Raw genomic sequence first — 14,495 nt, forward strand, 5'->3', positions numbered from 1 at the left:
TAAGATTTATTTTTGTTGACTCGTAGGAAAAATATTGTATGCAACGTTGTATAAGTAGGTCAAAAAATTCTCGTGGCATATTCCTTTACAATGTTCGCCTACGCCTTCGGCTCCGGCTCACATTGTAACTCACGCCACTCGCCTTTTTTGACCCTTCTTATACAACTGTTGCATAAAATACTATTTTAGAAACTTTGGTCATTTACTAGACCAAACGTCGAGGTAACTTTACTACAAACCTTTTTTTTTATTTTTGCCGGATTCTAGTGGATTCGGCACAAATCATGTACGGACGGCTACACATGTCAAGTCTCTCATATCCTGACCTCGCTGAGGCGGTCGTAAAAACAGGCCCATTCCCTAAACTAACTAAACGTGCCCACATCTTCAGGTAAGTAATAAAATAAAATCAATCCGCCATTTGGATTTATTTATACCCTTTAATAAAATAATATATATACGGTGTAGGCTGTAAGTAGGGCGTGCCAAAGAAATAGGTTCCATATACACCGTAGGCTAGAGTAGCTCGACAGATTTTAACCACACATTCCAGGCGTCATAACGAGCAAAAAATTTCATATGACTTTTAATCAAATTCTGCAAAAAAAATGGTGTGTGTGTGAGTGTGTGTTTTCTGCACACGACATGTTATTTCTTTTTACAGATTATGGCGAAAAAATTACGAGTAAGTAAAGTATTTTTTTATTTACAGAAACATTTTGCGAGTTAGCTTTAATGTCTGTCTATAGGGATGTCTACACCAAGTCACATTGTGGCAGTGTCGCAGCCAAATAAGCGCATTTCACTGAGTTATTAGTGTTATTACAGAAACGAATTTTCAGAAGAATTATCATTAGCTTTAAAACAACACCGATTTAAGAATACCATATATGACATTTTATCCTCTAAATGCGGTCAAGAATACGCCTTTAAAATCTGCCCGGTTATTACAAATACATCATACATATGTATGCACGGATATCATAACGATGTACTAGTAAAGTTTGCAAAAAGTTGTATTGTGCTGTAGTTTGTGATATAGGTTGTCAGCAACAGCAGTAGCTAATTGGGTGTTTTCATAATCGGCTCACGCAATTCCTTAAAACAAAATGTGACTAAACCATTCTGAAGACCTTGCTAAGGGTAAAACAGAAATTGACATTTACTTCTCTGTTCTAGGTACTTGGTAGATGCAACTATCTGCATAAACCTCTTTGGCTCTTGCAGTGTGTACTCAGTGATAATAGCTCGAACTATAAAACAAATACTGGAGAAAGCGAATCTAGTAGGAGAGGAAAGCATACGGATCTACATTGCCTGCATGATCATTCCCTTAGTTCTCATCGCCATGATTTTGACTTTGAAGTACCTGGCGCCATTTTCTATTGTAGGGAACATATTACTGTGTAAGTCCTCCATATTCTGTCTAAGCACTACCAAAATTATCTCCTAAGAGCATCTCTTCCTGCTAGTAGAAAACGAAAGAGAATCATTAATTCGTGTTAACGCGCCGCGTAGCTTTAGATCAATAACTTGAATATCACTTTCATATTTTCCGAATCACAGACTTGACCTTTTTCAGCCCATCGGCTAAAAATTGCAGTAGATTTTCAAACCTTTCGTCTGTATCAAATATGACAGGAAAAATTCAGTTTCATTTACGGCACCACCTCGTACTTAATTAATAATTTAAAGATTATCTTTGACCTGAACATCGGTGCAATCAGCTCTTAACGCAAATTGTAAATACACTAATCATTCCAACAGTGATTTTGGCTTTCTCCACGATATACTTCGGATCGAAAGCTGCCACCAAATCCCCTACAGAGTTCCCTCTTATCAAGGACGCTGAGGGTTTCTTCGAGTTTCTAGGCGTTTGCGTGTTCAGTATGGAAGGAATGGGCGTAGTGCTTCCAATCGAGAACCATATGAGGGAACCGAAGAAATTCCCTAGAGTGCTGTGTATGGGTAAGAAACTGCCAATTTCAGATTTTTGATATCCAACTCCAATACTGCAAATGCTAACCTATTCCATAAAAAAAGGCACAAGTCCTATTATATAGTAAGGTACATACTCGATTATCATAGAGTAGAGACTGTAGAGTAACAATATTTTGTTATTTATTCCATGTTGAATTTTAGTTGTTCAGGTTGTTAAAAAATAGGTTATATTTTAGATTATAGGCTATTTTATTAATGTTCTTGTCCTACTTTATGAGTGTCCAAAATTTTAATATTGTTATATGTTCATGTTTAGTTTGTCTTTCACCTTTGTTTGTTCCTCTCTCATTTTCTCAAAGGTTAGCGGTAATAGATCTATCTATCTCTCTCTATCAGAGATAAGTTTGCCTTTGTATATATACTTACATCTTTTATTTTGTCATGTCTATTTTGTGTAAACTTGTTTATGTGCAATAAAGTTTCATACATACATTATCTGTGCTACATTACCTGATAACATATGTGACAAACACTTTTAGGCATGTCGGTGGTGATTGGCATTGTGGCAGTAATTGGATTTTTCGGCTATTGGGGTTATGGCGAGAAGTCTGTTACTCCTATCACTATGAATTTTCCTTGGGAAATGTGAGTGATTCTAACTGAAACGGGAGTATTGCACTAGTTATTACACTACACTACGCTGAGTAAAAATGTCTTTACTGTTACTTTTACAGTTACCCGATCATTCTAAGAAGCAGTTTGGCCCTGGTTGTCTACATTACATTCGCTCTCAACTTCTGGGCTCCCTTTAACTTGGTGTGGTTCTATATCAAGGTCAAATACAACCCGGACAAGTACTGGTGTGTGGAGCGGATCTACAGAGCTATCATAGTGATCGGGCTTATTCTGCTCGCCATAGCGTTCCCGAATATCAACGCTTTTATGGGATTCGTTAGTATCTTCCTGTATTATCTATTTGTTTATTTATTGCGGACGATTGAGTTTTACGGAGAATAGCAATGAGCTGCATGTAGATTTTTCGAAATTCTATACTATCGATATATCGTCTGACATACTGTATAGTATTACCGTGCCTAGATTTATCTTGATTTTGTAGATTAGCCATAATCACCTTTATTCATAACTCTTCAAACAAATGTCAAAATTTGCGTAACGCCATATATTTTTGGAACGAAGTTCCTTATCGGACGGTACGAACTTGGCGGATGGGAGCTAGGCGAAAAAAAGTAAAAAAAATCCGTCACGAAAACCCGTCACGCACGACACTTTCTTAACTTCGTTCCAACGATTGAGAATGAAAATGGGTAAGAATGAGAATGAAGATGAGGAACACGAATATGAACATGAACATTAAAATGATTTCCTCATATGTGATGTGAAAAGCCTGTATGTGTCAACTTCGTTCAAACCGAGTGTTCCAGGACAACACGCATTTTCTACTATTCATTTTATCATAGTATTAAACAATTACCCTGACCTGCGATTTTATCCTCTCTTCCAGAAAGAGAGGAATAAAATCAAAGCTAAGATGGCGCTGCGCTGTGTTTTATGGTATCTACATCATCTACAACCTAATTTAATTTAATTTCTCTTTCAGTTGGGCTCATTTTGCATCTCGCTGTTGGGTTTCTTGTTCCCGTCGTTCATCGAGCTGGCAGTCAAATGGAACGACCCAGGTTTGGGCGCCTGCAAATGGCGGCTGTATAAGTTCGGCGCCGTGTTCGGCTTCGGGGTGTTCTTGTGTATACTGGGAACATATTCCAATGTCAAGAGCTTGGTTACTTCCAACGAGTAGATTGAAAAGTCGTTCGAATTTTACAAAATCAACACAAGGGTAACGGCTACAGTATTTGAAAAATCCTATAAATTAAGTACTGTCAAATATATTTGAACTTGTACTTGCAATGTGGATAATCAGAATAAAAAAATCAACACATCAACATACCAGCTCAAATCAACAAAATCCTTTGGATTTTTAAATAATGTACCTATCTAATGTGCTTAAGGATAAATGATTTGCATGTTACTGATACTTGTTTATGCTTATTTATGTAAGTGTGTAAATAAAACAATATTTAATATTTACAATAATTTAATTTGTGTTTCCTATTTCATATCGATGTCTACAATCCTGCACTAATTACAGGTTTTTGTCTGTGTAACCGACCCAATGGTTGACAGGTCGAGGATGCTTTAAGGCATTAAGTCCGCCATTTGTAAAATTTTATATCGTACATAATAGTTCAAATAAATATACACTTCGGCTGTTGATGATGTCATATTAATGCAACATCAAAATACCCCGGTTTCTACAGCAGCGCGTGAAAGCAATACGATCTTTGTATGTCAAATAGAAAAACGCTGAAAGAATATAGGTAATAACTGGTAATAACGCCTTAAAAATTGGCCTATATTTGATAATGGTAACAGCCTTTTTGGCAGTGGCGGATTAACCGAACAGCAGAAAAAGCATATGCTAAGGGCCCCGCGCCTAGGGGGGGCCCCGCGCACCGACCCTGACCATGCGATTTCGGCACGCGAAACCGACCAAGTTCATGTCGAACTCGCGCTCCGAGGATGCTGTACCATCACAATTTTTTTACAATGTATTTTTTCGTAAGTCAGTGGCAATTTTGACAAAAAAAAATTTATTACGATACCATGTTTGTAAGATTGAGGAATGCATTGAGTTTTAAGGCTTATGCAAAGACCGGGAGCAGAGTTTCGCATCCGAAGGTGCAGAAAGTCTCAAAGCTTTTGTGCATGGCTAAGCTGCAGGAAAGAGCAGAGCTCGGAGACGAACAAAAGAAGTTGTGTTAAAAAATAAACTGGTGGAAAGTAAGGAAGGATGATGGCCAGCTTTGCGGCAGTGGGACACCAAAGGGCGCGTTCCTCCGCGAAATATGCGAAGTTGCTGCAAAGCCGTGATCGTGATCGAACCAACCTAATTGCCATAGTGTTAAAAAAAAGAAAACAGCGGGGCTCCGCGTAGGCCGAATGTTAAGCCCTACATCCGCCGGGCCGGAATCCCATCCCATCCCATCAGGGCCGGAAAACCAAATGATCCCATGAGTCGTACTTTCGAGCGAGAATGAAGGCCGAGCAGCAGGCGAGCCGAGTTCACATTGGTTCCATTCCAAACTCTGTTCTAGAACACTACGGGCTTCCGTCCTTATATGGAGCTCGGCCTACAGACTCGCTCACACTAGGGCATCACTTTTATTCTTGCAGCTTTGCTATCAGTTTCGCACGGGAACGTGGCGAAATAGGTGAGACTCAGCTTTTGGGCTCGTTTTTTGACTCACTTGGCAATTGGTTTCCAGTTTCCACTGCGTGCGTCCCTGATACATCCTACATTCCTACCCGCTTCACATTTCACCTATTTATACAAGCTTTTATTTAACTTATTATTGTTGAATGCTGTTAAACAGTATCCCAACATGCTTGCATTTAACTTGCGGTTTTCGTAAGTTGTTTTCAAATTTTGCAAATTATTTTTTTGACTATTTCTCAACATATTTTGTTGTTAAAATTTCGCGTACTAGAGAAAAATCGGTGACAATGCAATGTTATGTTAAGATCGACCCTTCAAGGATCGACCTGATCTGATGATGAAAACCGAAGGTAGTAGTATATATATTATAAGAAGAAAGTATACAATATATGTTAACGGCACCAATCATGGGGCTTTTAAGAGAAAATTTAGAGTATTTCGATATTTCACCGACACCTGTAAAATTTCTACCGCTTTACGCTTTAAAAGTTGTATGTCCAATTTGGCCTTTATGTTTTCTATGTATTTAATGAATGAATGAATGAATGAATGAAATTTAATCCAGAAAATTGTTTCCATATACATTATACATTTACACATACAAATACATTACATAAAAAATAAAATAAAATTAAATTAAATAGCATCCTAAAATTAAAGCTACTGCAATTATTAAATGAAAGCTACTGCAATTGGTTTCAATATTATTAACCCAAAATTGGTTTTTTGCTTCAGTCATGGATGGGATGTATGGCGCCATTCATTTTTGAACTAATAAATATTAATGAAAAATTAAACTCAAGCAGCTCTTTAGCTCTTGCTTATGGTAAAATGTTGCCAGCAATTAAAAACTGATGGTAAATACTTGTTTTACAGGATTTGTATATACCATCCCATTACTGGTGCCTGTTCCATTATAGGGGTGAGGAAAGGTACTCTGATAAAATAACGCAACCTCACTAAGATTAGGCTCTTTTAAAGTGCCTAAATGTAAATGAAAAATAAATAAATATGGAAAATAGCCCAATTTTAAAAGACGATATACAGGTGTTTTGTTTAAAAAAACGACAATTTTATTTTATATTTATTATTTGTTACAGCTGCAATAGAAATACACACTTGGTGTAAATTTCGACTGTCTACCTGGTATGGGTCATATGATAGAGCACACTAAACGACAGATTTAATGAACACGATTTTTGTATAGAGTACCGGTATTACAACAAAAACCAAATAATTACGATTTTCATATAGGTAGAGATAAATTTCAAGGTACGAGGCCGCCCCGACCGTCGACTGCCAATCGATTGCCAGCGGAGACCCTGCTTGGACTTGGGCGATCAGTTGAGAAGTAGCCTCTCAGGATCGCGACTAATGGCAAATTCTTCTGCGAGCCCTATGTCCCTGAGGGATAACAGGATTACATCATCGTTTCGTATTTATCATTTATAACGGTTCAGCTTACTTATATGTTTTTTTTGTATATCTACATATTAAGTACGGTTATAAAATACAGACCTCAAACTTGGTGTGATAATAAAGAAAAATACACTGCATAATTAACATGATAAAAACTAGTTCCAGCACAAGTCGAAAAAAAAAATTAAACATTGTAAAAATGTTGTGATGGTACTGAATCCTCGGGGTGCGAGCCCAACTCGCAGTTAGCCTTTTTTTTTATCCAGGGGGGCCCCGCAAGTTATTGTGCTAAGGGCCCCGCGCCTTCTTAATCCGCCCCTGCTTTTTGGTAAAAATACTAGAAGTCGTTACACTGAGTATGACAACTCTCATTGTCAAATTCAATACTGTCACTCAAGCAAAACATATTATCCTTATCTACCCATTAATTTACAATATTTTGTTAAATGATTAAAATTGACGAGTATTCAATATAATAAAGTAAACACTATGTGATTTCATATTAGCCTGTAATTTTTGAGGTACATTTATTGCGCGAACAGCTTTGTAAATGGTACGAAAAAAGATTACAATTTGTTTACACATATTTGCTTTTATGCCTTTTGTGAACTTGTTTGCAGATAAGTACCTATATGTATAATAATGACAATCATATGATTAATAGTACTCTCATAACTAATAACGATCAGTAAGTATTCTCACATAAAGCTCGATATTACTTTGTGTTTTGAAATAGTAGTAGTCGACGTTTAACAAAAGATTGGATTGGAAACACTTGGATGTCTTTGATCTCATCATTTTCATATATATTTGTTCAGAGCTCCTGTCCTTAATTAGGATTTCACATATTTTTCCTAAGAACCTAAGTAATTTACGGTAATTTTCTTAAAAAAAAAAATATTTGCTTCAGGTAGATCCAAACAAGCCCACAAACGGCTCGGTGGAGGCAAGCAGGCCAGCTGCAAGTGCTGCACCTCGCTCTGCGCGGCCAGATTTTGTAATCAAAGCAACAGGAGAAGAAGCTAGAAACTATGACTATGCCGCTGCCAGGCTTGAAGCGGGCCCTATAAAAACCACCAAGTAAATATAAAGCAAATTTATGGTTACGAAATATGTTGATATAACAGGTGAATTCTTAGCTATCAATGCGAGGATGATCAATTTATGATGAGATCAAATTGCTTTGGGAAATATTATTGTTCGAGATATTTCAACAGAATGTACCCGTCTTTAAGAAATATTGAGATTTTTTATTTGGTATTCCATGCACATTCTGTGATTATACAAACTACATAGCATTATACTTAAAATAGCTATAGTCTCCATATCTTATTTAATCGTATCCCATGCATAATGAAGAACAATCAGAGTACAGTTTTGAGGTTTTTAGGCTAGGTAACCATGTGATGTGACCGAGTCTAAATCTTTAGCATATGTATTTTATAGGAACAAAGAAAACAAACAGGGCCGAATAATTACAAACTGAACATTTTTGGAGTTGATCCTGAGTGGTAGATTGATTCATCGTGCAACCTAATACACGGGTTACAATAATATTCTACATTTTAAATTCGTTATCGGAGAAGGTGACCAATGTTTCAGTTTCATCGAAGCGGTGGGCAACTTGATTAAGACATGCTTGGGCGGTGGCGTGGTCGGCATCCACGCGGCCTACAAGAAGTGCGGACTGTTCACCGGGCTTGTGATCAACATCTTGGCCGGAATGATGCTTATACACAGCAAGTATGTAAGTAATAGTGATAATATGGATGTAGGACGGATAATGTTCGTTACGATTACGCAATGCAAGCGATATGTTGCAGGGAGCGGGAGCCGTACTGCATTACCTGAAAGCAACAGAAAAAGGATTATTAGATAAAATTTGACGTTGATGATTGTAAATGTAATTATGGAATTTCTTTATCACAACCGGTTTTTGAAACTTTAAAACGCAATGTAAGTTTTTAACCTTACTCGTAAACAAAGGCAAGATAACATTAACCATTTGGCCACCAAAAACGTCAACTGACTACGCGGCTACAGCCCAAAATCAACCTTCGTGGATTCCGACAAGGTTCATGATGACGCGCCGCTCACGATTGGTGCGGCGTTTAAAGGGTTATAAGACATGCTATTAACTATCGAATGCTTGGATTATTTGACAAATCTCTGTACCAAATTACAAAACATATTAAAGCATACTGCTTTGTGGAGTCTCGACGTTATTATGTCTACGAATTCACTTCATAATGATATAATTTTCACCAGATCCTGGTGTCATCAGCACAGCTCATGTACGGACGGCTACAGGTGCCAAGTCTCACGTTTCCTGAACTCGCCGAGGCGTCGCTGAAGACGGGCCCGTTCCCAAAACTAACTAAACATGGCCACATCTTCAGGTAACTAAAATATATGGAAGTGATAAGTTGAATAATTTGCTTATTACCTATATAATACCAAAATAATAGAAAACAACCATATCAGCCCACGTAGCCAACGTGCCAATCGTTAAAGCTCCGTAATTGTAACGCTTGTAACAATAATAACGATTGGCACGTTGGCTACGCGCCCAAAGAAGATATCGAACGTATTCTGTATTTTGCGGTACCTTATTTTACAAAATTAAAAATATTTTTAGGGTAACATCAATAACTGGCATGACGATATAAAATTTTGTCAATCACTCTTTTCACACACTACTACATTATAGCCTTGATTTGCTTCTCTGTTCTAGGTACATGGTTGACGCAACACTCTGCATAAACATATTTGGCTCTTGTAGCGTGTACTCAGTCATCGTAGCTCGTACTATCAAGCAAATTCTGGAAGAAGCTCAGGTCGTAGGAGAAGCAAGCATACGCATATACACTGCTTGTATGCTCATACCCTGTATTCTTATCGCCATGATTTTGAGTTTGAAGTATTTGGCGCCATTTTCTATCGTGGCGAACATATTATTGAGTAAGTCTTTTACGTTCCGAACATACAGTACATACAGTAGTACATTTATCTTCTCCACTGTTGGTCCTGTCGAATTTTGGGATAGCCATGTACGGAGTCTTAAATTGCCGTACTTCAAAAAATAGGCGTAATTGCGGGAAAAACGTATGGGAGATACGTCAATGAAAATGCTGCCGTATGCCGTGTTTTTGATCAGAATGCACGTGAATTGTCGTAATTTAAGCATTTGCCGTATCAGGAACAAGACTTTTCTACGCACTCAGACAACACAAACGGATGCTACCCATCAAGTCTTTGACCCATCATTGACTTGGAAGTCATTGATTTGATAATTCAACCTAAAATCATTTGTATAGTATAAATCAGTTGTATTGTGCAATAAAGGTAAAATGAATAAAGAAATAATAAATAAATTAACACATTTATCATGTTTACAGTAATTTTGGCTTTTTCTACAATATACTATGGATCGAAAGCAGCCACCAAGTCCCCTTCAGAGTTTCCACTTATCAAGGACGCAAAGGGTTTTTTTGAGTTTCTAGGCGTCTGTATATTCAGCATGGAAGGCATTGGCATGTCGATTCCGATCGAGAATCATATGAAAGAACCGAAGAAATTTCCTTTAGTGATATGCACGGGTAAGAATCTACTCATTTGAGATTGTTAAGAGCTTTGGCTAAGCACTTTTTGCAGATTGTACTTTTCAATCATCAATCTTATAATCAATAACTAGTCCAACCAATGTGAAGTTGTGTTGGTTTGCTTTTCCTATGACAAGCTTCGATGCCTATTATCATTCGGCAGACTATCATATAATAAACATGCCATACTTGTTATTAAGCATTTGAAGTTAAAGCAATGTAATATTTGTAGCTCATGTAAATTTACCTATAATTTCATATTTTGCTTTCAGGCATGACAGCGGTGATTAGCATCGTAGGTACAATTGGATTTTTCGGCTATTGGGGTTATGGTGAGGAGGCCCGTACTCCCATCACCATGAATTTTCCTTGGAAAGTGTGAGTAAATTTAACCTTAGTTCTTGTAATAAGTAGTTTTAATATTTACAATATGTCTGTACTCTTTTTTCTTCACCCACCCGGTCACTAAGAAACAACTCCCTCCATTCTTGGTCTTACTGTAGTACTTCAACTTTTGAATTTCTCAATTAGGCTTTCGTAAGTTGGTGACGTACCGTTATTTTTCAGTTACCCGATCATTTTGAAATGCAGCTTAGCGTTGGTTCTCTACGTGACGTTTGCGCTCAACTTCTGGGCCCCCTTTAACCTGGTGTGGTATTACATCAAGGTGAAACACAACCCGGAAAAGTATTGGTGTATCGAGCGGCTGTATAGGGCTGCATTTGTGATCGCGCTTATCTTGCTCGCCATCGCATTCCCGAATATCAACGCCTTTATGGGATTTGTTAGTATTTCTTGTGGTCACTTATTACGAGTATGTACTTAAAACCTCGATTAGAGATTTTTTATTTAAGTATTTTACGCAAACGGTTGCTTTATTGTAATTAGTTTAAGTCGAATTGACATATTTAGTGATATATTGTCTGGCAAGCTATTTTCATCTTTGTAGAATTGCAGATATTATTGGAATATATTACCAAACCTTGATTTGTTTTCTGACTGGTTGCCTAGACAAACTTTATCATATTCAAAAAATATTTTACCATAAGCAAAGATCCATTGATAGTAACAAATCAATTCAATTTTAATGCAAATACCAACTAGGATCTTAGTTAAAATCGATATTACAATATTGTAACAATCAACAAGTCTTTGCCATAAGTGACAGTCAATGCTGGAAAAGAAGGATAAAATCTTTGTGCCTGCCGCAGATACATTACTAAGATATATAAGTTTTGTGGTAACTGTGTTGTATTTAGACATTTTCGAGACTAAAGTTCGTTTACAATTTAGTTATCCTTCTTTTCCAGCTGGGCTAGTTCTGCATCTCGCTGAAGAGCTTCCTGTTCCCATTGTACATCGAGCTGACAGGCAAGTGACACGAGCTGGGTTGGGGTGCCGGCACCTAATCGCTTATATTATCGGTCACATCTCAGGTCAACCTATTGGAAATAAATCAAATTATTTGATTAAATATTTTAATTTGTATTTTTAAGTACTATACTAGAACTTTAGCCACGTAAGCTGAAGTGGCCGGTTGGAATCCGGCCTTCGCCACTTTTTCTTTATTCGTATCTATATCATCTATTTCAGTTGGAAATATTCTTAAAGAAAGATTTAGAATTATTATTTTAATAAACTCGGTCTATGCCTTCATTACTCATATCTTTACATAAATATGTTTGTACCTATCAAAAAATGATTTTAAACTGCTGTCTGTTTCTATAAGATATATTATTGTAGGAAAGACATTCATAGGGCCAAGAACTCTTGTATTTGTATCTTAACGTCGCTCTGAAACCGTGAGAAAGGAAGGGAAAGAAGGAAGGGACTCATTCTGCTCTACCGACTATGTACCTAAGTGGAGTTCATAATTATGTGTAAAAACACAAGAGTTAAAAAACTTAAAAGCGACGACCTTCTCCACATTGACATTATGTAATTCAAGTCATGAGTGTAAGACTTTGGGAATGAATAAAATGAGTATCGCTTTCCAGATCGGTTCTTTCGGCGTTGGTTTCTCGGCCTTCATGTTCCCAGCGACCATCGAGATCGCAGTCAAGTGGCACGAGCCAGGCCTAGGCTGGCGCAAGTGGCGGCTATACAAGTTCTTCATAGTTTTCGGTTTCGGCATGTTCCTGTGTCTTATGGGAGGCTACTGCAATCTCGGGAACTTGTTGATGGACGAGGCATAAAAAAGGGTTTTGTTGGATTTTAAAAACCATATGTGTCAATCAACTGCACGAGGTGAGATCAAAAAGCCTCTTTAGATTTAAAATAGGGCCACCATAGGAACTTCGTTGGATTTTTAAATAAAATTTAGCACAAGATTGCGTTAGGAAAAAAACGACGACGAGACAAAGAAATCCTTCAAATTTGGAAAAGGTAGTCTGGCAGTCGATAGCGCTATCTAAATGCGAAACAATCCTTTGTGTTTAAATATAACCCTATGGAACTTGTGAATGCGGTTAAAAAACAGTCACTCAGTAAAGAAAGGCGCGAAATTCAAAATATGAATGGGTGGTAGATCCTTTGCGCCTACTATTTTTAAATATGCTGCCTTTTTCTACTAACATAGATGGCTTGCTAGAGCATCCCTACAGTGTTTATCGGTTTTACATAGCCCAACGTGATTGCCTTGTTAAAACCTATTGGTTTCTCGGCCTTCATGTTTCCAGCGACCATCGAGATCGCAGTCAAATAGCACAACGCGACCTAGACTGGTGCAAGCGGCGGCTATACAAGTTCTCCATAGTTTTCGGTTTCGGCATGTTTCTGTGTCTACTGGGAGACTAAGGAAAGAACATCAGGAACTTGTTGACGTACTTAATAATTTGGGATTTCAAAAAGTTTTGTCACTCGACTGCACAGTGAGCAAGGAGTACCTTTGGATTTTAAATTTTTTTGGCTGTCGATGGAACTACCTAAAATGCGAGGAAATCCGTTCTTAGAAATATATGCTCTCGTAGCGCTAACGCTATGTATTCCTAAAGAAATCCTTGGGATTAATAAAATAGATATTCTGGCTTTCGGTTGCGCTATGCGAATACGAAGAAATACTTCGAATTTGGAAAATCGAGTCTGGCTCTCAATTAGTGCTGTATAAGCGCACTATGTGAATGCATGGCAGTCCGATGCATCGAATACGAAGAAATCTTTCATATTTTGAAAAGGTCGATAGCGCCGTGTAAATATGAACAAAATCCTTCGGATTAAAAAAGATAGGTACTGCGGCTTTCGATTGCGCAAAGCGAATGCGAAAAAAACATTCAGGTTTTGAAAAGATATTATGTTTCTGGATATTGCTGTACGGCACATGACCAATCTCTAATCCTAACATTTGTATTGTACTTTTTTGGAACAATTGTAACATAGCATCTACAATAAAATTTGTTACTATGTCTGTTTTTGTGTATCTGTATATATAATAATAAGCCAAATAGTATTGTCAAATCACACTGGAACAAAAGTAAATAAAGTTTGTGATTGGTTTGTGATGTGACAGATAAGAAGAAGAAATAAATACATAATTTTTTGCAGGGATTTTTTATCCGTGAATGAAAACTATTATAGCCCCTAAACCTTCGTTTTTAATTGCGTGAAATTCTGACAGCTGTCATAATTTGAATTTTTAATTTTTTTGCCTGATATCACCAGAAGACGTCAGAATTCAACGCAATTAAAAACTAAGGTTACAGAGTTCGTAAAACAAAAAGTAAAAAAGGATTCTTAGACACCATACTTACTTTACCATAACCTAGACATAAGTTTTTTGCCATAACTACCCGTATTCGTAGGTACTAGTATTTACATCCTTATATTTTTTTAGCACTGAACTTGCCAAGCTCACAATTCAGAATTTAATTTAATGAACCTAAAGGAGACTGGAATTCTTTACAACCTTCCTGTCCAAATGGACAAATGTATTAGAAGCTGTAAGTGACGTAGGCCACTTCACGTTAGCGAGAGTGTGATTCCAACCGCTCAAAGGCTTACAGCCTTAAATTCTTAAAGGTTTTTGTACAGTCGCCAACAGATATATCGGAGCGGCTAAATTGCTCATACAACCACCATGACCAACCTCCGTTTTGCCGACGATATCGTTGTCATGGCTGAGACCATGGAAGACCTCGACAAAATGCTCAACGACCTCAGTAGAGTCTCTCAGCAAGTGGGTCTAAGCCTTAGACCCACTTGCTGAGAGACTCTACTGAGGTCGTTGAGCATTTTGTCGAGGT

The 14,495-nt window shown here is 37.4% G+C and overlaps 3 protein-coding genes across 7 annotated transcripts in view; 2 read left to right on the top strand and 1 right to left on the bottom strand.

Moving 5' to 3' along the window:
* Positions 1-14,495, bottom strand: part of LOC133521915 (caskin-2) — a 439,796-nt gene that overhangs the window by 368,811 nt on the left and 56,490 nt on the right. The window lies entirely within an intron of this gene.
* LOC133521924 (proton-coupled amino acid transporter-like protein pathetic) lies at positions 190-4,053 on the top strand. Its single transcript, XM_061857065.1, has 6 exons — positions 190-391; positions 1,180-1,406; positions 1,768-1,968; positions 2,481-2,586; positions 2,676-2,892; positions 3,560-4,053. The coding sequence occupies exons 1-6, from the start codon at positions 285-287 to the stop codon at positions 3,755-3,757; spliced, it is 1,056 nt and encodes a 351-aa protein (XP_061713049.1). The 5' UTR covers positions 190-284; the 3' UTR covers positions 3,758-4,053.
* LOC133521919 (proton-coupled amino acid transporter-like protein pathetic) lies at positions 6,500-13,660 on the top strand. 5 transcript variants are annotated; one of them, XR_009799956.1, is made up of 10 exons: positions 6,500-7,208; positions 7,566-7,735; positions 8,258-8,402; positions 8,924-9,054; positions 9,390-9,616; positions 10,054-10,254; positions 10,530-10,635; positions 10,825-11,041; positions 11,568-11,628; positions 12,255-12,283. XR_009799956.1 is itself a non-coding variant. In XM_061857045.1 (9 exons), exons 1-9 carry the CDS (start codon positions 7,206-7,208, stop codon positions 12,450-12,452), a joined length of 1,398 nt encoding a protein of 465 aa, XP_061713029.1. In that variant the 5' UTR covers positions 6,500-7,205; the 3' UTR covers positions 12,453-13,660. The 5 variants fall into 5 exon arrangements, 4 of the variants coding, with proteins under 4 accessions (XP_061713029.1, XP_061713030.1, XP_061713032.1 ...); XM_061857045.1 differs by lacking the exon at positions 11,568-11,628 and having other exon boundaries at positions 12,255-13,660; XM_061857046.1 differs by lacking the exon at positions 12,255-12,283 and having other exon boundaries at positions 11,568-11,739.

Source organism: Cydia pomonella, chromosome 10, assembly GCF_033807575.1.
Source record: "Cydia pomonella isolate Wapato2018A chromosome 10, ilCydPomo1, whole genome shotgun sequence".
In the NCBI taxonomy this organism is placed as follows: domain Eukaryota; kingdom Metazoa; phylum Arthropoda; class Insecta; order Lepidoptera; family Tortricidae; genus Cydia; species Cydia pomonella.